At 34.7% G+C, this 26481-nt stretch overlaps 1 protein-coding gene across 3 annotated transcripts in view; it reads left to right on the top strand.

Moving 5' to 3' along the window:
* Positions 1-483: 483 nt before the first annotated feature.
* Positions 484-26481, top strand: part of rasp (protein-cysteine N-palmitoyltransferase Rasp) — a 64519-nt gene continuing 38521 nt past the window's right edge. Inside the window, exons 1-2 of one of the 3 annotated variants that reach the window (XM_081730497.1) lie at positions 484-917; positions 9733-9882. In XM_081730497.1, the coding sequence (XP_081586623.1) occupies positions 9750-9882 (133 nt within the window). In that variant the 5' untranslated portion in view covers positions 484-917; positions 9733-9749. Of the gene's footprint in view, positions 918-9732; positions 9883-26481 lie in introns of those variants that run through there. The other 2 variants (XM_081730498.1, XM_081730499.1) reach the window with 2 other exon arrangements.

Raw genomic sequence — 26481 nt, 5'->3', positions numbered from 1 at the left:
TTTTTTTTTTTTTTTTTTAATAATCACTAGGAGGCGTCTGGGAAATCTCGCTCCGTGCGCTTACAACCTACTCCACGGCCCTGGGGACAGTTCCCCCCAGTTCCAAGATTGGAGAGGACATGTGGCGCTCAACCCCAGGATTTGAGCCACTGCATAATTCCCCTTCTCTTTTTATACTATTTTTCTTTTTCATTCAACACTTCTTACTGTTCCCCGACTTGTTTTCCTGATCCGTCTAGGTCTCCAGTCCTCTTTCACAGTCTGAACTTCTTTTCCTGATTTTGACCTTTCTTTCACGATTGTGTCATTTCTTATTCCTGATTGTGTCCTGTATTTTAATTTAATTTAGTTCCTGAATCACAAGTCCTCCCTTATGAGGTATACTTAAGACAATTTTGCATTTGTAGCGCTCTAGATTTCAATCTGGCGCACCTGGTATTTAACTAATAGTGGCTTTGAATTAGAAGAAATGACTTGGCAATGCTGTTTGTTTACAAACAACCGGCATCGGCTGTTAATCTTAAACGTCAAGAGCAAGACATCAAGGAAAAATTAAATAAATAAAAACTCGTTCTTTCTCTGATAAGAAAAAGAAAGTAAATTGAGCTTAAGTTTATATGTTGCCTCGTTAATGGATTACAATTTAGACCGTGAGATAAATGAAGGAGAACATGGAATTATACACACATTATTGACATGGTATATTCCATTGTGAAAGTTTACTTTAGAATCAAGAGAAATATGCACATCTATGAACAATGTGTATTTTCGTGTTAATCTAAATATTTGAGTATACGTAGAAAATTCATTTCCTGATTAAAAAAAAAAAAAAATCCGTATGAGCAAGTAGATTTGTTTCAACATACTGGAAATGCAGACGCTGTGCAAGAAAGGCCAGTAGTGTGATAACTCATAAGGTGAGCGCTATTTAAAGTCACTGGAACTTAAATAAAACATTAAATTGAAAAAGCTTACATATGATAATAAAATGTGTATATCATTTGTGCAAAACGAAAGATAACGTAGCCCCGACGTTCTTTTATGTCTTGTTACTCAAGACACATGTACGCCCGGTACTAAGTTTTCCACACTATTCAACCTCTAGAACTTCTGCTTAGTGCTGGGTTAATCTTAGCATAATTATACGATGCAGATTTAGTCTTAAACCATACATATATTAATGATTTTTTCTTTGGCATTTATTCCGAATTTGGGCGTCCGCTTTCGCCACGTTTTTTCACTGTTATCTCATTTCCACACTTTCTTCAATTTGTTATTAGGTTCATTAATCCGTGCTCTTCACAAGCTTTTAAAAGATTTTGATCGTTATCAACGTATTGCTTCACAAATGTTAAAACTGTTAGTTCATTGCCCTTGTACATTCGCCATGTTAATAATATAAATGCTCGTTTGTTTCCCACAATACAACTGTTCGGTTACCTTGCGCCAAGTAATTCCCTCCGCTTGCCGTATAGTTCCATGTTTATAACCGCTTATATATAACAAATAAACAGATTTTTCGAGACACATATATTATAAAGCACACAAACGATCAAATTATCTATATCTTTTCTATAAATTTTAAAAATTTTGCTGGAAACGGACGCCCAACTTTGGAACTTACCCCCTGATTTCTTTTCAGGTCGGGCCGGGCTGGGGCCGATTAATTGCAATTCTTTAATAATTATTGACATTCGTTAAACGATAATTTGAATAAAGGCAAACGTTGAAGAAGTGTGCCCGTAAAAAATGTTACAAAATGAAACTTAAAAAATTTATCGGGCCCGGGCCGGGCTCGGGCCGAAAATCTTCAAAACTTATCGGGCCCGGGCTGGGCCGGGCCTACGTACATTCGGGCTGGATTGGGCTCGGGCCGAAAAATTCGGCCCGTGCAGGTCTCTATTCCATATTAGTAACATTCCACTTGTAAACATAAAATACAGGTTCTATATACTGTGAGGAATATGCCATCGGTGGCAAGTAGCATGTAATAGAGCCATCTTTCATGTGCACTCACTTATTTTATCCGTTGTAAAACACTTGTAATAATTTTAAACCTAAAATACAGCTGTATAGATTTGTATTTGATTCTGTGGCCAGCATAAATTTGCTCCTTATAAGCATGTCTTTTCATGCAGTGTTGAATTTTACCTGTAAATCTACCAAAATGTAATGCGCCAAAACTACACCTACACAACAAAATCACTTTTTACTTGTACTAGGCACCCTCATAAAGGGGTTCGTATCTCTGATCATCGGTAAGAGGTCGCACACGATAGTGCATAGGTAGAGATACTGAGTGAACAATCTAGTGAAGGAGCAAGCGCCCAAAAGCGTTGCTGGTTGTCGCGCGAAGCATATTGTGACGAACACAATGCTCAAGGGGTTGCATTTCACACTTTCTAATATCCTTTCCGTACTGGTGTAGTATAGTCCGTCATAAAAATAGTATTTTTACGGTGAAAATGAGTGAATACATAGGAAACGATTGTCTAGGATGTTAATTTCCACTGTCTGAGCATTTCTGTACAGTGTAAGAAACCAATGTTACTAGTTTCAAGCTATTATAAGGGTTACACTAGAATTACGATGGGTGATTATATATCAAAAACGACTGTAACATACTAATTTCCAATTGCCGATAATTTTTGCACGATGTAGAAAGCGTATATTTTATGTTTAAAAAAGAATGAGTTACTATTATCAAACCACCATAAGTGCTCTAACGTATTTGATTTTATGCAATATCAAGTGTTTTTTGCACTATCGTTTATATGCATACCCTTCGTTACTGACGCTCTTGCTTCCTTCGCTTTTACTGGAAACCTATCACAAGTTGTTTTGTGTTTTTTGCACAGTCGTGTTTATAGTTACATCAGGATGCGTATTTATACCTGTAAGGGAGAACAGGTCAATTTCCACGCATATTATCAATCTGTATGCATTTATTTGGGCATACGCCAGGGTAATAAGAGTCCAGAACATTTTAGGGAATGATTTGAAGCAAAGTAATAATAATAATAATAATAATAATAATAATAATAATAATAATAATAATAATAATAATAATAATAAATATATTGTTATAAAATAATTGACAAACTATTCCGCACCTGGACCAGATCAACTCTTAAGAAACATTGCTTTTCTTGGTGCAGGTTAGCTGTGGATGGGCTTAACTATTATGGCCATTTATACAACACTTATTCTGTAAAGTTCGATGGAAAGACACTTAAAAATAAGACTTACGCAACTTCTTAAGTATGCTACCTGCCATTTGTGTACACATTTATAATATACGTTCAAACTTGGATTGAAAAAAAAAAATTAAAAGAAGAAAACTTAAAAAAAAAAAAAATAAGAGAGTTAGACTAATATTCTGAGTACTATCATTTCCCGCATATATATCTGTTGTACTTTCATACTACAGATTCTACTTTTTCTGCTTCTCTTTACAACTAAGAAGAATATAAATTTTGAATTAATAAGGATTAACATAAATTTTAAAGTGTTTTTAATATATATTTATTACAAAATTTTAAATTAAGTGTATATTCTTATAAACAGTTTACTAAATTGTATTTCTGATTTTCAAAATAAAGGCATATACATTGTATCTATCTAATATATACCCTTTTAAAAATATTTTCTAAAGAAACAATTTAAAAAATGTATTTTTTTAAAGAATTAAAAAGAAACAAAAGGCTGGTTTCTGAAAAAAAAAATAAGATTTGAAATACATTTGTAAGCCTATTAATTAAACATCAGGAATTACATTCCGTAAATGAAGTTTCTATTTCCACTTTAAAAAAAAAAAAAAATGAAAATGAAAATAACGCCAGCATTAAGAGATGTCCATCAGTTAACTCTGTAAAACTTCCATTTTCTTATGAGTTGGTCTTATTTTCAGTAATTAACTGAAAGTACAATACTTCGTTTTGAAGTCTCCGTTACGATTTATTTTTAAAGACGTAGGAGAGAGAGACAAACATTCGTCTCAGTATTGTATAGACATTTGATCTATGTATTGGAATAGCGATTATGCTAGCTTCATTAATTAAGATCCTAGCTCTATCCCAGGATAAGGAAATCGGAAGCAAAGATTTTCTTGAGTGTCAACAAGCAAAAGGTGGAACAGTACAAACAAATAAGAGCCAGGTATATATATGTGTATATATGTATGTTTCAGCATAACTCTGGAACACATAGAGCAGTTTCAACCAAACTTGGGACCATATGACTTACAATATGGAAAAAAAAAATATTGTGGGAGTAAGACACCCTTAGGGCCCGTAGGGATATGGGAGTGGCATGTAAAATTATCGAAACGACCGATATTAGTGTCGACTCCATACTTTTCGAGGTCACTAAGATCAATAGTGCCACGCCTGCAGCATGGGATTGAGAAGGGGTGAAAAATAAAATAGTAGTCCTCGTTTATTCTGTCTTTTCCTTTTTATATGGGCTCGACAGTTTTGGTGATTCGCTTCCATCTTGCTAGGTTTCAAACATCATTCTCTGTTAATTCTATTTTCATTCAATAGTCTGACCATCTTTTTGGTATTCTGCTTCCAGATTCCCCACTTTCTTACTGACATAATCGTAATTTCTTCTCATAACATAACCATACTACTATAATCTTCTCTTTTACTTAGTTACTTTAACATGGTCTCTTATTCTTTTGTTTCTCATTTCATCCAACTTAGTTACACAACACATCCATCTGGACACTTTCATTTTGGCCAAATCGATTTTCTTCTCTTGCGCCTTCTTAATTATTCAAGTTTCTGCTCTGTACATCATTGCGAGTCTCACTGCGGTCTTCTAGTTCATCCATCCCACCTTAATTCTGTGCACTGTTTCCACATCTACATTTTCATCGTATTCACAGTGGAACCTAGGTATTTAAGTGTATTCATTGTATTTTCTTTAGATCCTGACTTACTGTCTGTGCGATTTCCTCTCCAACTCCTCCGAAGTTCATGCATTCTGTTTTCTTCCTACTGAGTTTTAATCCTTATTTCTCATAACTCTTCTTTACTCTTCAAACTTCTCTCTGTTGATATTACATATGACCTGCAAACAGCATTCACCAAGATGATGCGGTTTCTTTAATATCCTCAGGTAGGACATCCGCAACTAGGTTGAGTACATATAAGCTAAAGGAAGATCCTTGATGTAATCCAACTGTGACAGGCATCCAGCCCGTGGAGGCTATACTGCTCTTGACCTCTGTCCTGTCTTCTTACGTATCTTGGGCAAGGCGTACATATTTTTGTGACACACATCTACTTCTCAAACACTTTAACGTTGTTTCTCACGCATCTGCAGATCTCTTGACGCAATACTTTGTCATATGTTTTCTCCAGGTCGATGAACACTACATGCAGTTCTTTCTTCTTCTCTGTGCATTTTTCCATCATTGGTCCAATTGAAGAAATCGCTTCTGTTGTTCCCCAACCCTGCATGAATTCGAATTATTCCTCTCCTATTGATGTCTCTTCGCGAAGCTCCTCAGAGATTCTTTCCCAAATCTTCATTGTATGGTACACCAGCTTAATTGCACTATAATTATTATAGTTTTGAACACCATCCTTCTCCTTGAAAGTTGGCATTATTATACAGTTCATTCAAAAAGTCACTCCACAGTGGATGTAGGTACTTGTTATTGTGAGAAAGATGTCTGACACAGATACGAGCGAAACTAGGAACACCTTCGTGGTTAAGCGGTTAGCGTACGCACCTTTGACGTGGGACATTTCTTCAAAATGCACAATTAAACACTCATTATTCTATTTCATCTCCTATTTGCACGAGCTACACATCGCTTTAATTCACCACTCAGGACAATTTCTACCCCATTTCTACTTTGTTCCTTTGCTCCACTATACAATAGTTTATACTCATTTCCTATAGATTCTTCGCTTTAATTCCTTCCAATCTTGGTACCTGAACAACAGTGCTTTTATTCTTCTTCTTGCCATTAGATCTATCACTTTCTTTTCTTTTCTCGGTCATTGCCTCCACATTTAAGGTTCCCAATCCTATCTGAATTTGCTTCTTGAACCGATTTCGCCATTTCCCGGTAACCTTCGCTCATTTCTCACAAGGGGCAGGTGAGACCTATAGGCGTCGCTCGGAGGAACGCCCTAGCATTTTTCAAGCCAAAATTAAAGCGTGCTATCATATTTTGGTTTTGGCAGGATTTTTTAAAGCTGGATGTTCTTCCTGATGCTAACCCTCACCATTTATCCGGGGTTGAGACCGACAGTGAGTTGTGTTTGCTTGCTCCCCCAGTGGCTGTTTGAAAAGTAAATATATAAAAATGAAGCTGATCTTGTGGATGATCGAATCACGGAAAAACGGCTGAAAAGTTTGGAATGAATATTGGAATATAGTGCCTAGGTCTACATAAAAATGGATTTTTTTATCATATCACTTTGATTAACCCTTAACGAGTTTTCGTAACCATTTGGCTACACATTTTTTGATCTTGCCTATTGCGTTGAAGAGTGTGATATTCCGATATTGTTCGTTGTAGTTATTTGTGTACATACTTTCTGCGATGGGAGATCAGCTATTGCCCCCCTGTGACAACTCTGGTGAATTTTACGAGGGAAGTAGTGTGTGGATATGTTGCTGTTTTGCAAGCAGCACTAGAAGCAGACAGAAAATATTAAATACTGAATTTAAGCATTCTATGATTTTATTTTTCTCGATAAGTTCTTGTTTGTAAGTCATTGCCGAACAATGTGGAAGTATAAAAACGGCATAATGTCAACAATTGATTTATATTTACGATAAAAATGTACTACGTAACCATTCGGTTACATTGTTTGATAATGGATCAAACGTACACTTTGTACAGGAAAAAATACAATATATTGAAATAGCTTATAATATGTATTATTTGATATTTTTATAGAAAATCTAACGTGAAAAAGAAACATAGTGCTCTGTTTATTAGTGAAATTTTAAATTTCATACAGAGGCTCAGTATGGGATATATATATATATATATATATATATATATATATATATATATATATATATATATATATAATGTGTGTGTGTAAACTAAATACGTTTTACTGTGAAATCTCATATCAGGTGCAAAGAAGAAATATTGTGACAGGCTATTTACATTTTTGCAGCTGACTGTGTTTCGTCCAAAATTGATGAAGAAGTTACCTTCGTTGATATATTCTATGGAAGGAAACTAAGAATATGGCCAACAGTAGTGATCCCTTTCTCATCTAATTTATCAGATTTCGGTTCCTCGGTTTCAAAACCTGACTTCCATGCAGGGATTCAGATCCAGATTTTATACTTGAGGTATAGTACAGACTGAAGCATAAGTCGGTTAAGACCGCTGTAGCACAGGAACGGCTTGGCGTTCACATTCGGTTCATGGTATATGTTGTTCGGGTGGGAAATGGGCCATATTGTTTGACATGGTTGCCCTGGTGGCTATCTTGGAACCCGCAATCTTGGTTCCAACTTTGGATTTTTAAAATGGAAGGGGTCATGTGGGGTATAATTTGACACGACATCAATTTCAGGGAAACTATGATGCAATCCATTTTCACCTACCGTTATTGGTTCAGAAGTTATTTCGTCACAAAGAGTGAACATTTGGCATTACAACATTTGCTCTATGTGCTACCCTTCTTGAGCCAGACAAACTGGAATTCGTTTCTGCCAATCCGCATGGACTCGCAACAGCATGTCCGGGTCGACGGTTTCACAGCATTGCAAAATTCGCTGCATCAGATGGTGGATATCACGGATGGGTTCTTTATAAATTAAGTTCTTCAAATGACACCAGACGAAGAACTCTAGTGGCATAAGATCTAGGGATCGTGGTGGTCACTCTATCGGTCTCCGTCGCCCTATCCAATGTCCCGGAAATGGTCTATTAAGCCATTGGTGTAAACATAACATATAGTGAGGTGGAGCTCCGTCTTGCTGAATAAAGATGGAAAATCACCGTCCTCATTCAAGAGAGAGGAGCCGTAGTTTTCAGTCGTGTACTTTGATAATTTTTTACACGTCTGTAATTAATGCAATATTTGAATGATATAATGAAAATCTTAACTCTTGGAACAATGAGACAAAATCGCTTAGGATGATGTCCTGTGGCAGAAGATAAGATTTTGTCAAAGAAAGGAAGATGAAATTATGATTGTTATAGTGGTAACGATATTATTGTTGCAAAGTGGGTAGACAATAAGTGGGTAACGATTGGTAGCACGGTAGCAGGAATTCAGCCATTAGAGTATGTAAAGAAGTATGACAAAGCGGAAAAAAGTTAAGTGCGTGTTCCATGTTCTGATATCATCAAACGTTATAGCAAACACATGGGTAATGTAGACAAGTAAAACATGCTCATGGAACTTTGCCTTACACCAATGAAATCCAAACGATGGTGACTTGAATTTTTGGGTACATGCTAGATTTAGCTGTTATAAACTTTACAAGAGAGAATGTAACGTACTTGGGAAATCATCCAAACATCTTAAAGTGTTTCGGGCTAATACTGTATCTGCACTAGTATCATGCGGAAAGCCTAAACGAGGGAGATCATCTTTAGAAAGCTTGGGCGAACCTCAAGTGAAAATATGTCGACTTGTTGCTATGCGACCACGTGATGATACAAGGAAAGATTTTGTTGCTCACTGACCAGCCAACAAATCTAAGGGAAGATGTCAGTATTGTAAGTCGTGAGTAACAAGAATAGTATGAATGAAGTGTAATACCAGACTATGTCTGACTCACTAAAGAATTGATTTATGCAATTCCATCTGTAAATATGTGTATCACGTTAAGGAATGTTTTTGTCACTTGGTAATTGATATTCGTTGTAGACCCCTAAGTCACTGTTACACTACGTTGATGTATTCAAATTTAAAAATATAAAAAGTGAAATAAAAAAGAATATTCGATAAAACTACGCATATATTTGAATATTATTTTTGTTCAATCAGTGTTTTCAGCGAAATGTAAGTATTACTTTTTGTATGTGGACTCATAGTATGTATGTACGTTTTCTTATACAGTTAATATTCCAGATTTAGATATTAAATCCTATAAAGTAAACAACTCCTACCATGTTCCATTTATTTCTCCTTTCTTATGAGACTACTATTCTTTATTGAACTATGCTACCATATGGTTACAACTACTCAGAAAACACTTTACGGGAAACTGTGCAAAGTAACCATTTGGACACAACTCAGTTCTCGAAAACTATTGGCGGGAAAATTTAGAAAACTACTTTCAGATTATATACATACCAAATAGACAACATACTGCAAGTATCATAATTTTTTGATAATTTTAAAAGGTAGTGAACTGTTAAGGGTTAAAGGGCGTAATACTAAGTGGGTAGTAAGATTCAAAAAATTATGCCAAAAATAGATTATCGATTTTTATAATTATATTTTTTATTAAAATATATATATCCTAAGGGGCTCAAATACTTTCCATAAACCAATTCTCCCCATTCGGAGAACGGACATTTCAGCTACTTAAGCAGTAAAGTAAAGTAATCCGGATTCTGGATTGCTCTAACATATTATTTAATATAATTAAGAGTTTTTATTATTTAAATTTTGTATAACTCAGAGTGAGTGGAAAGAATTGATAATGCAAAATTATACATAAAAAATTATTTGTTTGGTAATAAATTGTATGAATGTACCGATAATTCTTAACTAACCTATCTTTCAGGTTACTATTGCTTTGAAATGTCGGGAAAGAAAGAGCTTCAGCGGTTAAGGAGTTATCCTAAATTGTCCTTTGTTGAAATAGGACTTTATTTCGTACTGTGGACTGGAGGGATATTCTATTGTTTGTATAAAGTTTACTTAGCAGGAAACAGTAAGTACTAATATGATTTACACTTAATATTGAGTTAAATAAAGTTAAAAGTACGCAAGTTAGGATAAATTATAAAGGTTTGGATTGGTATACTTTTGAAAAAGTATACTGTAGAGTATTCAGGTAATTAGCTTTTAGTTGTTTTTCCGAAACATTTCTGGAGAAATTCAGAGATTGTAAGTGATACAAATAAGTGTGAAGTTACTAAGGAAGTCATATACTGTGTATCTATTAGATTAATTAGTTGTTTTTTTCATTACTTGTCTAACGGCTATGTGATGTAGGACAGAACTTATTGTTAAAGCGAGTTTTTTTAAACCACTGCACAGATTTATGTCCGAAGAGTTTACATTTAGCGGGTTTGAACATTGGTACTGAAAGCGTATATTAAACTATTATTGTGAAATATTATGAAACTATTGATATACAGAGCACTAAAATTAGTATGAAGCGGGGAAATGTGTATTATTCATTATATATGATGCATGATAGAAATAACCGATTTTATGTGATACGAATTTATGTATAGGTGCGAGTTCAATGATGTACAGAGTTAAAAAAAATGCATAATTGGACCGGGAGTCGAAGTTGGGTCTCCGGCTTTTCCTGCCGATGCGTTAATCAGTACGCTGACCAGTCTGCTTTCTGAACACCCGCACATCCTATTATTCTTGAAGTTTGTTCTCAGTCACTCAGACCATTTGTGGTGTATCATAATTCTTGTTGTACTTAGACAACTCAATTAATCTATAGTATTGAGTCACCATCTGTGTTGATCAGGGGTTGACAAATCTTGTTGTCTGTATTCGTGGCACAGCAAATTGTCCGGGTGCACGTTCCGGGCAAATGACATAGCTATGACTACCAACGTGTATTTTCGTTTTGAATTCAGTGTTACCAATCATAATATGTTGAACTGTTCTACTTATGAAGAGTTACGTTGTTGACGAAACAATCACATTTTTATTTGTTGAATCTAGGAAAGCATTACCACTTAATAACCATTGCGGAAGCGTACTATGAGGCTCTGAGGCTGGGCCTACCCTGTTTTTTACCGTATATTTTCTTTGTCTTCGACTTCTTATAAAATAAAGCCAATACTTTAACATTTCAGTTTTTTTCGGTAACAAAATAGTAGGTTGGATAAACTTGGAGACTTTTCCGTCTGAGCCTCTCCAACTCGTTAGACAGGCTTACGGGCTGTGCTGCTCAGGGAGCAAAGCTGTTATTGCTGGGGATTGCACACATTGTTGGGAAGACGGGAAGGCTCGCCTCTGAGAATTTAGTTTTAGCGTTGGAGGCAATTTCAATGCTAATATGTTATAAAATGATTTCCTTAACACAGAGTAAGAAGTTTCTGTGTACTATTATGTGTTTCTATTAGTGATAATTTGTTTAATTTACATATATACTCTTAGGAGTTACTCAGAGAGCTGTTTTTTTCTTTTTTCCTACATGGAGCTTAGACCGTAATAACTTGTAGAATATAAGTCTGATACATTAAACATATATATAAATTTACCAAACGCTACCGTACGGGGTAAAATAATAACATTTTTGTGTAATTTTAGTTGAGTTTTCCATTTCATAGAATCAGTGGGGTATTTTCGATTTTGTTACGGGGGGAGGCTTTGCTAACTTTATTCCTGGAAATGTGAAAATTCTGCAACATATATAAAACAATAAAAAGTTGCGATAAAATTTCGGCGAGTGCTTAAACCCGGAAGCCACTCCCTTAAATACTATGTCACTGCATAGGATACAATATTAATCTTGCGTTGATTCAAATAAAGTTTCTTCTGAGCATTAATATTTTTAGTGAAGTCATTATGATGTGATGCATTAATTAAATGCAGTATTGTACTTACTTTAAAGTGGGAGATGCAAGTAACAAACGCTTATCCAAAAAAATTGACAGTTAACTATAAGAATGTACTTCTTTTTCTCTACCTCCATTTTCAAATATGCAAGAAATAAAAACAGTAAGAGAGGAGGAAATTACGCTCATCCCCCCTGCAAATCCAAGACAGAAGAAAGTATGAACTGCACTTCAAAATATTTGTAGTCGAGCTAAATAGGAATATTCCATTAATACATATTGCGTGTTTCACTCCCGTATTTTGACTTCGATGTTTTCCTCCATGTAAATATTTGTTGAATAATAATAATAGACTACTTTCCGTCTACTTTTTCTTATGTAAATATTCATTCTTTCGTGTTAAATTAAAGAACAACAACAAAACTACCATGTATACATGCACATAAATTTAACTCTAAACAGTGTTAGAAATACAGCTAAGAAAGTTCTTTAAAATAAATAAATTTGCTAGTTTCTTTTGTTTAACTCAATAAGGGAAATAGAATTGTGACTATAATTTTAAACATTTTATGATACATTAAATGTTACTTGTGTTAGTTTATCGGGCCTATCCTACTTGTGGGATTACGCTTCGCCACTGCTAATAACATTCTTTAATGGTGAGAGCAAGAGTTAGAATTGATTTTAAATTAATACCATGAGCAGATGCTAGTAGATTGGAAATAGCTTTTAGTATATAAGAACATTACTGCATAAATAGTCAGAAAGAATGTTTATAGATTATATACAAAACCATATTGTTTTACATTATCATATTTTGTTTAACAGTTAATGCTGATATTCGCTGGAGAAATGATATTTCGTTCTTTCCTTTTCATCATCTGTCCTCTTCCATTATAAGCATTATATCTCTAAGTTTGTGTTGTATTGTGATTATCATGTTGTAAACTTGATAGCGCAGTGCACGTACGCTGCTGAGAACAAAAGAAGAATGTAATATTAAAAATGTAGGTAATCGCAACTGTTTCCAATATCAGTGTTTTCGTTTTCGGTAAGTATAAGAAGCGTGAATCAACGGATAGGTTATAACAAAATCTTCCAAGTTAAATATTCAGGTAAGTTAAATAAATTGTCAATTTATGTATCATACTTAAATGTATTTCATTAAGACAAGAACAGAGGAAGTCTTTTAAAAAATCCAGTTTAAACTAGATTAAGATACATAGACAAGTACTACAAATTAAAATGAATAAACTTAAAATAGTAATTACCTCGATCAATAGACAAACAACTTTTCTTGTGGACGAAATGAATAGCTTTAAAAAATCCAAAGTTCAGCGCGACATAAATGAAAATCTGATATTTGTTTCTATTTTGTGCCACGCTAATTTATTCTCCCCCAATTCACAACAATTTTCGTTTAATATTTTCTTTGAGGCAGGTACCGTCATCAAATAAATTTGAAATCAGTGAAAGTTAGGAATGGATTTATCCCTTCGTTAACATTTTAAAAAAAGAAATTCAGCAGTAACTTTTGTAAAAGATTTCAGTTTTTATTCAACGTCAAGTATATTTTCTTTGATTTTCGGAATCTCCACTGCTTGGGATTAAAATCGGTCAAGAATGAGTTGGGAATTTAGCCCTATTTTGTGTGGGAACGGCTTCCTCTCCCCTGAATTAAAAAAAGAAAATGTTCCGTGATAATTTTCGTTAAAATAATAATAATAATAATAATGCGCCATGACCCATATTTTAAAAGGCTTCACAATTATTGTCATTACTGGGATTAAAAATCAATTGAGAATGAGCTTACCTCCTTCCTTCTTCGATTTAAAAATGTACTCTACTGTAATTTTTCATTAAAAAAAAATATTCGATTTTTACAAAATATAGTGTATATGTAATGTTGTCCACGAGTCGAAAATTTCTCGTCTCCTCTCGATTCTTGTCTCAGAAACAAGATAAGAGTGGAGATTAGGAATTACTGAAGATAAGATGATTGACAAACTTAAGGCACGGACCGTCTTCAAGTTCCTCCATCTTCAGGGGAAATCAGCAAAGCAAATTCACGAAGAGATGAAAGAACTCTATGGGGATGAAAGCCCATCCTATGAGATGGTAACTTCAATTCCAAACTAGGTACATGACTATCGCGGACACCTCTAGATCTGGAAGATCATCTTTCACTGCTGATGCCGCTTTGACGAAGCAAGTTGAGAATATCATAAAGACAGGAGGATAACCACTGAAAGTGTTACGTGTGCAATAGGTATGAGTTATGGGTCTGCTTGGACTATCATTTACAACTAACTGCATCTTCAGAAAGAGTCACACCTTTCCAGAAGAGAAATCGCGAGGATGTTGCATCTCTGTGAGATGGATGAAGAGTACTTTTCGGCATACTAATGACAATGGATGAAAGTTGGGTTTATCTTCATGACCCAGAAACAAAGGAAATGAGCAAACAATGGAAACACCTCTTCTCCCCATAACACATAACTTTTGCTGCATTCAGTGAAAATTGTCAATTTTATTTGTTTATTTTTTTATATTGATTTGCGATAAATTTCTAGCAGGGTTTGTTTTGAAAAAAATTCGAAATAATATTGACAACCTAGCCACTCTGTGCCTAATTGGGGATGCAAAGATGAGTGCTACTAGGCGCCTTCCACTCACCATCTAGAATGAGTGGGACATACTATAAGATTAACTTACGAGAGGTTTTCATTTGGGGATTAGTTAAATAACGATACGTCCACTTCATTTAAAATAAAACACTGTATTTCGTTTAGCTTATGAGTGAACTGTAAGATCTCAGAATATTAGTTATAACGGATATTCAGATTCATTTGCCAGACAGGTACAGAACGATCAAGTATTGAGCTTTTGAATTCTGACTCGGTGTCACACATACCTGGATAAAACTGGTGTACTCCCACGTCGTTCTGGCGTCGAACTCTGCTCCTTTTAAGCTGAAACTCCTTGTTGGTGGAAGACGAAAATGAGCATTGAGGTATGGCTCCTCTCAATGCAACTCTCTGCCGAAGTTCTGCGTCGTTATGATGTTTTGGAATACAAAGTGTTGTTTCCTCCTATCATCTGGCTAAGTCTCCAATAGAACTTGGTTCTCCAACCTCGAACCCAAGTCTGATCACGGTCTCGGTGAACTCTCTTAGAACTCTCTGAGAACTCTCCTTGAACTCTCCGGGAACCGTCTTAGAACTCCCTGAGAACTGTCCTCCAACTCTGCGAGAACTGTCCCAAAACCTTCTCGTCCTCCGGTTTTGTTTGGCGTTGTCCAACTACCATCGTCTGCTTTTTCGTCTGCTGCGGCACGTGTAACACCGTTTTCACATGGAGAGACAAATTCCTTCCATGTGTCAAAACTCAAAATTGCAATCCTCGACACGCTCTGATTTCCCGATTCTAAGCAATTCTCCGTACATCCGTAATCTCATGAAATTCGTGAAATCCTACAGATTCACTTTATACAATTTCTAGAATCTGGCTAATGTGAGGAAAGACACATTGTCAACATTTCCTTCCTACATTGCCAGACACTCAACGATGACATTCTTATACACATGTGTTTACAATAAACTGCTGACACAAACATTAGCGAGATTGTGCAGCTTGCATTTACTCACATATACTACATTTAATCCCATAACCTTAATTAATGATTTCGTGACATAAACATAAAATAAAATAAAATATACAAATTATTTTCCTCGAAAATCGAGTCCTGCCACATGGCCTCCCCTTAAAACTTTGGTTGCTCCGCAAACCAAATTCGACATCGTAAGAGGGCGATTTTCTATAAACACCCTGTACATGATACATACTGAAACCATATTGAAAAAATAAATATAAACTTGAAATGAAATAAAATATATATTATTATGCAAAATAATTATATAAATAGTAATCAATATTCCTTCACCTAAAATTATTGAAAAAAATATATATATATTTGAATTTTAATCTTTCTCTTAATTCCTAAAATTATAAAATACAATATTTCAAATGTAATGTAGCAAAGTATATCCTCACGACATCTAGCGAGTTTTTGCTGAAATACTTGCACATCACATTTTGTCAAGAGTGATTGTGCATAAATACATATATGTTAGTTTGCAAGTACTCTTGAGTTATCTCCTCTTAGCGACAACGCTTTTATAGTGTCAGATTACCAAAAACTTCCATTACTCTGACTGTCCATACGTGCCAACCAATGAATTTATTGGCCGTATCAGTAATGGTTCAACTTCCACCGCTATGTGAATGGAAATCTAAAACAAAAACTTGTAACATAGTTTTTAGAACATAGTTAGTTAAATTATTCACATTTGCACTGTAAAACTTGAAAATATTATTGTTTTATTTTCATGAAAATTTTATTCACTGACATTTTAACATGAACGGAAAGAAAATCCTGCCGCAGGGCATTGGATATCCTGAATCTATTCCCAGGATGGTAACTGCAAGATCAACAGTTTTTCAAGCAAGCTTGTCAAGGTTAACTTAACTTCCTGCCTTCTATTCACGCGTCACCGTTGACTGGATAACATCGAGTGCTAATATTCCGTCGCAATTATTACATTATTCGTTTTAAAACACTTTATTTCACAAAACCACTATGTCGCATGGAAAAAAGTATTCACTTTTCATCTTTTCCGGGCACTCAGTTTTCCCGTGTTTGTCGGAATCTTCGTTGAAAACGTCGGTTTTCGTGAATTTATAGTGTCCCATTGATGTATTAGTGTCTTTCTCATCTTCTGTAGTGATGTGGTGCAATTGTGTGTGTTCCCGTTCAGTTTCAGTGCTCTTACTATGATCTACTATACTACCATCTGGCAAATTCTTAAAAATAGTGATTTCAGTGCTTTGTGGAATAGTTTTTAGTGTAGATTTGCTCTTATTAAAAATAGTGGCATAAATTGGTGATGCATGGGAAACTGCGTAAGTCTCAAACTCATCTCTACCATTTACTTCTACATCTATGTTTGATCTTACATTATTTTTACTATTTCTTACACTCTTTTCGTATTTTTTCTCTATCCTATTTAATTTTAACAAAATATAACATGTGATAATTACTATTAAAACTAATACACTTCCTAAAACTAACGCTGATATTAATAATAATATTGTATTGATGTCCATTTCCTTCGCTTTCGGATATTATCTGAAATAGACGAGAAATAGATAAAGTCGGGATAGGCCTACTTAAAATTCGTAGAAAATTACATTTACTATAGTTAATTAAATAATTAAAACATCTATCTTGTGTCTGCCTTCACTTTTTGCGTTCTAAAATCGCGTATTTTTGAAGCAGTCTTATTTTGTTCTTTCTGTGTCGAGCACCCTTGTTACTTTCCTAGTAATCTTTGTGCATGACCGTTGAAACTTTAGCTATGTGTAAAATCTGTCAAGCCATACCTTGGAGACTATATTTCACACTTAAAAACTCATGTTTTTACTCTTTTTCTATCATAAATATAGCATTAAATTATACTCGCTATATCTCTCTATATTTAAGCTTTTATTACCTATTTCATACGTATTTATATAGTTTAAACCTTACTTTAATCATTTACGTGGTTAAATATGATTATTTTTATTAAATTCTAATTTTTCTTGAATTTCTAAAAGTATATTATATGAATTTACGCTCGGAGTAGGATTAATCTTCCAGCTTACGAAACTTCAGCGAGGCTGGATAGAGCGCCTCTGGTTCTTGTCGACTTCGAGTTCACTCGGGATCACTCGGAAGCTTTCGTAATTACCATGTGCTCGGGGCCTGGAACGGAGATTAGCGTAGCCTCTCGCGGAGCTACTCTCTCGCGCGGGTCTCAGTTCTCATTCTTACCTCCAGCTGTTCAGAGTATTCAAGCTGTTTGACGCAAATCCATACAAAATAAGATGTGAGCCTTGCTCATATCGTTTACCAATTACGTTCCACAATAAAATTAATGCTTTTAATGATTCTTTTCAATCAATATTGATTGATTATTACTAATTCTAATAAAATACATTATTTTCTTTTCTTTTCTTTTCTAAAACTTACAAAAACTTTCGGACTTTTAAAAATAATGAATAAATACGTTATTACTACATACACTAAACATTCTTTAACACTATTTGTGAATTATTTCTAGCTTTATCTATGCTTATTTGCTTCTTTTAACCTTTTAATTCACCTTTTACATACAATATAAAATTCATTATTCGCTATTTTATAAAACACTTGTAATATTTATACATATATACTATCTACTATTACTATAATAGTAACCTATTACTATTTCGTCTATTCTTATCTATTTTTAACTATTTCTAGTGTTGTTATTACTAATATTATTACTTTCTACATTTATTTTCCTTATCCCTTCTTGAATGTTTGAATGTTTTTAGACTTTATCTATCAATGATTGATGTCACTATCCTAGATTCATCTAGGTAACCTATTTCTCATCTATTTCTATCCTTATTTCACAATTTTCTTCGTTTCGTTCACACTTTATACGGAAATGGGACATCGTTTGGTATACCGTATTACAATACAACCTATCCGGTTTGGGTAGTATGACTATTATGGACTATCATAGACTATAGACTTTGTTTACATAACCTTATACCTTCATATGGTGATGGTGTTTACTATTGGTGATGGCTGTTTGGTGAGTATGGAATGCATGATCTGAATACACTTTGACATATTTCCATGTTTGTTTACATTCGATATCCTAGTTTTTATTTTTTTTTTTCAAAATTTCCAAAATTACCAATACTTAATTCCAATGTTTACGAACTGGTTTACAACCTTTTCTAGACTTTTTCACAATAGTTCACGAAATACAAACAATTTTTATACAATATGATCCTAAATAATGTTATTATTATTATTGTTGTTATTATTATTATTATTATTATGATTATTATGGTTCACTATTTTCTACTTTATATTTTCTTATCGATTTATACAGTCTGCAATACAACGTTATTAATGCAATGACTGATATAATTAATACAACTATGATTCCTGCTATTACATACATTATGTAATTCGTCCTAATTATTAGTAGTGGTACAGTGGTATCCACTTTCAGCTTTAATAAATTTTCAGCTAGCTTGTTGAGTTCCTCATGGTGTATACTAAAATTTAATTGCTTTAGCGTCCAATTCCCTATCAAACTTAAATGCTTATTGTTTACGCTTATTACTTTTCTAGTTGGAATCGCCAATTCTCCAAAAATTAGGTTATCAAATAAACTGTAATCAATGAAGTACGAACAATTGTTCCCATAATTTACCTTCGTCGATGTAACTTCATGATGTTTACCTAACTTAGTCACATATCCTTCTACCAATGATGAGTATAATACTCCAGCATGAGTATATTTGTACACTACCTTGCCTAGGTATTTCTCTGTTTGTTGTTCGCAACCACTTAACGATCCATTGAACACAATATTGTTCAAACATTTAGCTGCATCATCCAATGATATCTGCTCGCAAAAATACAAGAAACTCTTGAATTCACATTTCGATCGATCTAGTGTGTGATATATTCCGTTGGCTAAGTATACCACTTCCGGTAACTTATAGTAAGTTCTAAAATTGTTAGTTAGATAACCCATTGAAATTACATTAAACATTTTTGATACAGTATTTTCGTAAACAATTGGCGTTTTTAGTAATAAGTCGATGTTGTTTTCATTATAGTCATATTTCATTAAATAAATCGACGATACTCGATAAAACATTCCTATATCGGAACGATAAATTGAATACTTCAAAATATCATGACTATTTATAAATTTATTCACATCTAAGTTCGACAAAATATGATAGGATAATTGGTTGCTAAGTATGTCGTTGAATATTTCGTCACTCTTTCTCTAGCTAAATGAGAAAATAGATTAGTCAAAATTTTCCTTTGAGCTTGCTGCAAGTAGCAATACATCTGTTGCAGTTTACTCCTTACATTCTGAAGAACATGATGTACCTTAACTACCACACCATGCATTATTGAAATTTCTTCGTTATGCTATATTTTTAATTTGTGAATTTCCTCAGCCAATACATTTTCGTGTTCAGACAATTTTTGAATTGAGGTCGACAACTGTTGTGTGTGTATTAGGTTATAGGTCGACAACCCTATAGACCCAAATCCTAATAGCATTGACCAAATTGAACGTTTAGTCCTTGCTGACTCCATACATTTAGAACTACCATTTATGAATACAAACTGACATGGTATTGAATTTATTATATTAATTCTAAATTGTCTTTCCCTTTCTGCGTATTCTTCTAGAATATCATATGATTCACTACACACTTTGTGCATCGGCACAGCTTCGTGAAAATTAACATGTAATCGAATAGTTGTATATACCATATTTGACGCATGAACTGCCAACGAATCTTGTGTTAGGGCTATCCCTACGTCCTTCATAGTTACTTGATGATGATCATCTGACTTCCCAAAATGAACCACAACTATCAATTTTATATAGATCACCCACATTGTAGTTTCCATATTCTAATGTTTCCTTTTCAGTCTTGAATAAAATTCTGGAATTAGTAAAACCTAATATTAATTTCCTGTTACTATTTATTTATTTATTCGTTTGTATTTATTTATTTCTATGTATTTTATATTTTATTTTACTTTCTAGGTATCAACTGATTTTAATTAATAATTTTAATTTTACATTCCATACATTTATTATTTATTCACAATTCTAGTAACTATAATTCAAAAAGTGTCTATCGATTCGGGAAATTTCCTGATGGAGATTAGCATTTCCTCCAATCTCGGGATTAGGGTTTGGTTGAGAAAGTGCCCCCTTTCTGACACTTCATCGGTAGACCCAATTTGTACCATAGTTACATTATACCCTATATTAAACTTTTTTTTTCCTTCACCAAATCGAAATTTTACTCATCACCATCTGATGTTTGATCTGTCTCACCATACCTTTCACCATTCTTACTTTCTACAAATAATTTTAAACGTCTTAAGTCTATAGTGTCACTTTTCTTTTCACCATTTTTCGTTTCATACTGTACCTTGTATGAATTATTGTTTATCTTGTCCACTATTACCCCTTTAATATTGTAACGGTTACCAAAACATGCGGGCAAACCTGCTCTTGGCATTTCCCGTATTAACACTTTTTGACCAATTTCAAAATTCGGTTGATCAAACTTTTTCTCTATTTGCTTCTTCTGAGATCTAAATCTTCTCTGCAAATTTTTGTACGCTAGCTGGCGTGCCTCTTTTATGCTCTGAAGTCTCACCTCATTGTCAACGTATTCGCAAGGAATGTCTAGGTCCTGTTCAAGAAACGTTCTTGGTTCGACTCCATGCAATAGATAGTATGGTGAAAAACCAGTACCATCATGCACTTGCGTATTAATAGTAAATATCAAACTTGGCAAGATCTCATCCCAGTTTGAAAAATCCTTATCAATATAATGCTTCATTACTTGCTGTAATGAGCCAATGGCCCTTTCAGCACTTCCTATAGAATAATGGGCGCTTGTATTCGCAAAATGCAATTGCATTCCAAATTTCTCTGCCATTTCTTCCACTATTCGGCTGCGATGAGATGATAGCCTGTCCAGATGGAGCTGAGATGGAACTCCATGTTTCGTAATCAGATCTTCGAAAATTACCTGCGCAACGATCTCTGCCGTTACTGCGGGCACCGCTCTAGCGATAACAAATCTAGTTGCATTATCAACAAACACTAGAATGTACTTATTTCTATTGTTACGAGACAATTTAAAAGGTCCGACCTCATCCATCACAACTGACTGAAATGGAGCATAAGAGGGGTACGTCTGCGCGTGAAATGGTACTCTTCCTGTCTTCCTTTTCTGTATCTGGCAACTTATGCATTCTCCTATCTTCTCCATGAAGAATTTCTTCATGTTTGGAAAGTATATTAATTTTAAAGCACGTCTATAGCATTTCGTGTAAGAAAAATGTCCGCCACCATATACTGAACAATGTAGGTTCTTGAATACTTGTTCTCTTAACGCATAAGGAATACATAATAATAATTTTGTACCACCTGCCATTCTTTGTGTTCTATAAAGCCTATCGTCCTTTACTGTATACCATCGGGCCTGCTTCTCAGCTTTTACATCAGCATCCTCTGGGTGTTCTATTGCATGCATGATCGGTCCGAAAAATGAATCCTTTCTCTGTAATTCACCAACATCAATGTCCTTATCGAAAGTCAAATTAACTTGGAGATCTTCGGAATTCACCTTCAACGTTTCTAACTCAATATCGTCTACCGTCGGTTCAATGTCTGTGTTCCTGGACAAAATATCACTAGGATTCTTTTCTCCAGGACAATGCACCGGTGTGTACTTATATTGGGCTAAATCCAAACTCCATCTCACCAATTTCGGAGCTAATTTAGGTGACGTTTGCAAATACTTTAATGCCTTACAATCGGTGTACAGCTCAAATTCTTTATTGAACAAGTAATAATTAAATGCTCTTAAAGAACTTATCACTGCCAATATCTCTAATTCCACTATGTGTCTGGTCTTCTCTTGTGGACGTAACACGCGACTGTAGTACGCTACTGGTGTCCATTCACCATTAGCCTGTTTTTGCATTAATACTCCACCAATCGAACTAGTCGATGCGTCCGTGTACACTCTCGTGTCCAAATCTTCCCTAAATGGAGCTAGCAATGGTGCATTCATTAGTGCTGATTTTAATTGATCGAACGCCTGCTGGTATGATTCATTCCATTCGAACTTATGACCCTTTTTCAAAATTGGTTGAAACGCTGATGTGATTTTGGCATAATCCTTACAGAATTTTCGAACATAATTTGTTAACCCAAGAAAAGATTTTAACTGCTTTACATTATTCGGGGCCTTACATGCTTTTATCGCCTGAATTATCTTCGGGCTAACCTCGTATCCTGCGTCACTGACAATGTGTCCAAGAGCCAAAATTTTCCTTTCTATGAACTGACATTTTTCAACAGATAGTTTGAGTCCGTAATGTCTCAATCTTTTGAAAACTGATTGAAGTACATCTACCATTTTCTCCTGATTATTCGTATATATAAACACATCATCCATATAATAGGAAACTGACTCTGGATTTACATTTGCCAGGGTCATCGCCATTATCTTTGTATATATGGCGGGCGATTGTAAATATCCCATCGGTAAAACACGATACTGATAAGCTCCTACGCCTGGTATATTAAATGAAGTATACTCCCGTGACTCCTCAGAAATAGGCACTTGATGATACGCCGATTTTACGTCTAAAATACTAAAATATTTATGTCCTCCCATACACGTTAAAATTTGATGGATCGGAGGCAGCGCAATGCTATGCAGTTTGACGCATTTGTTCAAAAACCGACAGTCCAAAACTGCACGAATACCCCCTGACGGTTTTTGTATAAACAACATCGGAGAGTTGTAAGCGCTTGAACTTTCTTCAATTATTCCTTGTCTCAACAAAATGTTAATTTGTTCCTTAACTTTATCTCTTAACGCTATGGGAATCGGATATTGGTGACGTCTAAATGGTACTTTTGTTTCTAACTCAATATGATGCTCAAAGTGTTTTACTTGGCCTAATTCGTCATCCTGCCATGCAAAAACATCCGCAAAATCATAGCACAAACTCTCAATTCTATTCCTAATTTCCGGTTTCGTTTCATTCCCAAATTTCAATCTAGTTTTATCAAAATTTCTACGAGATCTCAAAATACTATCAATATCCTCGGTTGATAATCCTTCACTCTTCAATTGTTCTTCATCCACACATTCTTCAGCTTTTCCTAGCGTTACATTCGGTCTCAATAAAATTGCTCTATTAGATGGATTAATAATTTCGATCTTGTTATTTTCAGCCGATAAAAGCGCACGCGGAATCAACACATTATATTGGGCCTCTATCTTCCTGTCCGGTTCTAACAAGTATTCCCTGTTATTCCAGGAACTAACCAAATTCACTTCCACAGTAGTCTTAGACCTAGGTAACAACCGTACCTTATGACCTAATACCCATCTTGGTCGAATACAATGTTTTATTCCTAATGCCGCATTATCAGACACAGTCACAGATTCCTGTTCTTCCCTTTTCCTTAATCTTGGCTTTCCAAATCTCTGCAATGTCAATTTATTCTGACCGTAATTTATTTGGCAATTTTGACTCTGTAGAAAATCATTCCCGATCAAAACTTGATACGGAAAATCCTTAACTACGCGAAATTCCAAATGAAATGTCTGTCCGGCCATTTTAAATCTAATCACAGCGATCTTATTTACTACTAACACATTCTGTGTTATTCCACGAATCCTTGTTGGTCTAGGGATTACCTTCGCACTAGGTGGGACTAGCTTTTCATTTACAATAGATATCTGCGATCCTGTATCAATCAAAGCCTTATGACTTCTACCATCTACTTCTATCGGAACATAGAGCATATTATTATCAGTTAACGTAGAGGCTACTATTTCTCTAACTTTTGATTTACCACCTGTAAATGTGCCTCTGTCATTTACAGTTTGACCTAGTTTAAATTATTTGAAGTTGTAGCCTGATAATAAGTTGTACCATTTATCTGGTTCGGCACCACTGGAACATACTGTACGGGACTATTTATTTGGCTATGATTTTGGCACCATGTTGGCCTATTAACACCATTCGCACAACAACTATTTCCTCTTTGTTGCCAAAAACTTGTCTTCCTTCCACCTCTGTTATTACGCCAATTATTTCTAAATCCTCTTCCATTATTATATCCGCTAGAACCTCTATTCCTATTATAATTATTATTACTATTCCTATTCCAGTTCCTATTTCCATTATTCTTGTAAAAATTTCGTCCTCCATTCCGAAAATTTCTATTTCCTCTAAAGTTATTACTATTATTCCTCTGTTTTTTCGAATCACTACCGCTTTTATCTTCTCTACTATTTCGGTCTTGAAAATTAGCAGCTAATGTCAACTGTAAATTCTCTATTTTCTTCTCTAGCTCACCCAATTGAGTAATACTCGTTGGTTCTTGCTTAACTTTTACGTCTTCCTTACTTTTAATCTCTCTCTTTAACAACAACTTATCAATTTCTACATCGCTCTCTTCGTCTTCTACTTGTTCTCTCATTTTGTTTAACAGGTCTTTGACAGTAACCTTTCCGTTTTCCCGTTTAACGCGTTTCTCTACTTTACACTTATTCTTCTCTACTTTTTGAAGATCCTCTACAAATTTATCAATTGTCGAATATGAATTTGTACCTACTCGTTCCATGAAATACGGTTGAAGACCACCTAAAATTATCCCTATTTTCTTTTTGTCATCCATGTTGGCGTCTAATCTTTCGCACAAAACGAGCATATCATACACATAATTTATTATAGGCTCATCCTCGAGATGCAACCTTTCTCTTATACGTTCCTCGATATCTAATGTTACATTTGTACGTGTAAACTCTTCGATTATGCTTTTCTGTAGTTGCTTATAACTAGTTTCACTAACATTCCTTCTCTTTAAAAATACCTTTATCCATTGTCTACCATTAGCTTTGAATACACTAGGTAATAGCTCTTTTCTCTTTTCCTCACTCACGCCTGCCATTTGACATGCGTCGTCAAACTCATCAAAGAAACCTATTATATCGCTATCTATCTTCAAGTCAAACTTCGGAAGTTTGTTTACATCGGAATAAAATGTTACACCTGTCGCCATTTTATCTTCTTTTGTACTACTCGACTGCTTATTACCAACTACGCTACTTTCAAATGGAAAGATTGATGTAAAATCTTCCGTATAAGACTTTGCTATAGGACTGGACGGAAAATTCTCGACGGGTCCTAATCTCAAATTTGGTTTCACACTTTCTTGCTTTTTCTTACTTGAACTTGCAATATTAAACAAGCTACCGACCTGTACTCCTTTTGCCGCTTTTTGTGCTCTCGTACGAATACTTTCGTTACTCATTTACTTATTAATTACTTAAACTTATTTATTCTTATAACACTTATATTCGAGCTACTTAATCAACTTTTCGGGAGAATCGAATAACTATTTCCTTATTGCAAAACCTTAAATTCACTATATCAATTACACATTATAACTTAATACCTTAACCTAATTCGAGAAAATACGATCACCATACTTAAAATTACACTTCATCGTAGAGAGGGTGGGAAGGGTGGGTTTTAGTTACGTAATAAAATATCATTTAAACTTCTTTAAATCTAGACTGAGATCACTACTAATTGGCCTATTGCCAAAACCAGCAATTTCCACCATGACAACCTAGCCACTCTGTGCCTAATTGGGGATGCAAAGATGAGTGCTACTAGGCGCCTTCCACTCACCATCTAGAATGAGTGGGACATACTATAAGATTAACTTACGAGAGGTTTTCATTTGGGGATTAGTTAAATAACGATACGTCCACTTCATTTAAAATAAAACACTGTATTTCGTTTAGCTTATGAGTGAACTGTAAGATCTCAGAATATTAGTTATAACGGATATTCAGATTCATTTGCCAGACAGGTACAGAACGATCAAGTATTGAGCTTTTGAATTCTGACTCGGTGTCACACATACCTGGATAAAACTGGTGTACTCCCACGTCGTTCTGGCGTCGAACTCTGCTCCTTTTAAGCTGAAACTCCTTGTTGGTGGAAGACGAAAATGAGCATTGAGGTATGGCTCCTCTCAATGCAACTCTCTGCCGAAGTTCTGCGTCGTTATGATGTTTTG

The sequence above is a fragment of the Thermobia domestica genome, chromosome 11, assembly GCF_964235325.1.
Source record: "Thermobia domestica chromosome 11, izTheDome1.hap1.1, whole genome shotgun sequence".
Taxonomy (NCBI): Eukaryota; Metazoa; Arthropoda; class Insecta; order Zygentoma; family Lepismatidae; genus Thermobia; species Thermobia domestica.
Note: the sequence above shows the minus strand (reverse complement) of the source record. Positions and strands in the feature narration are given on the sequence as shown.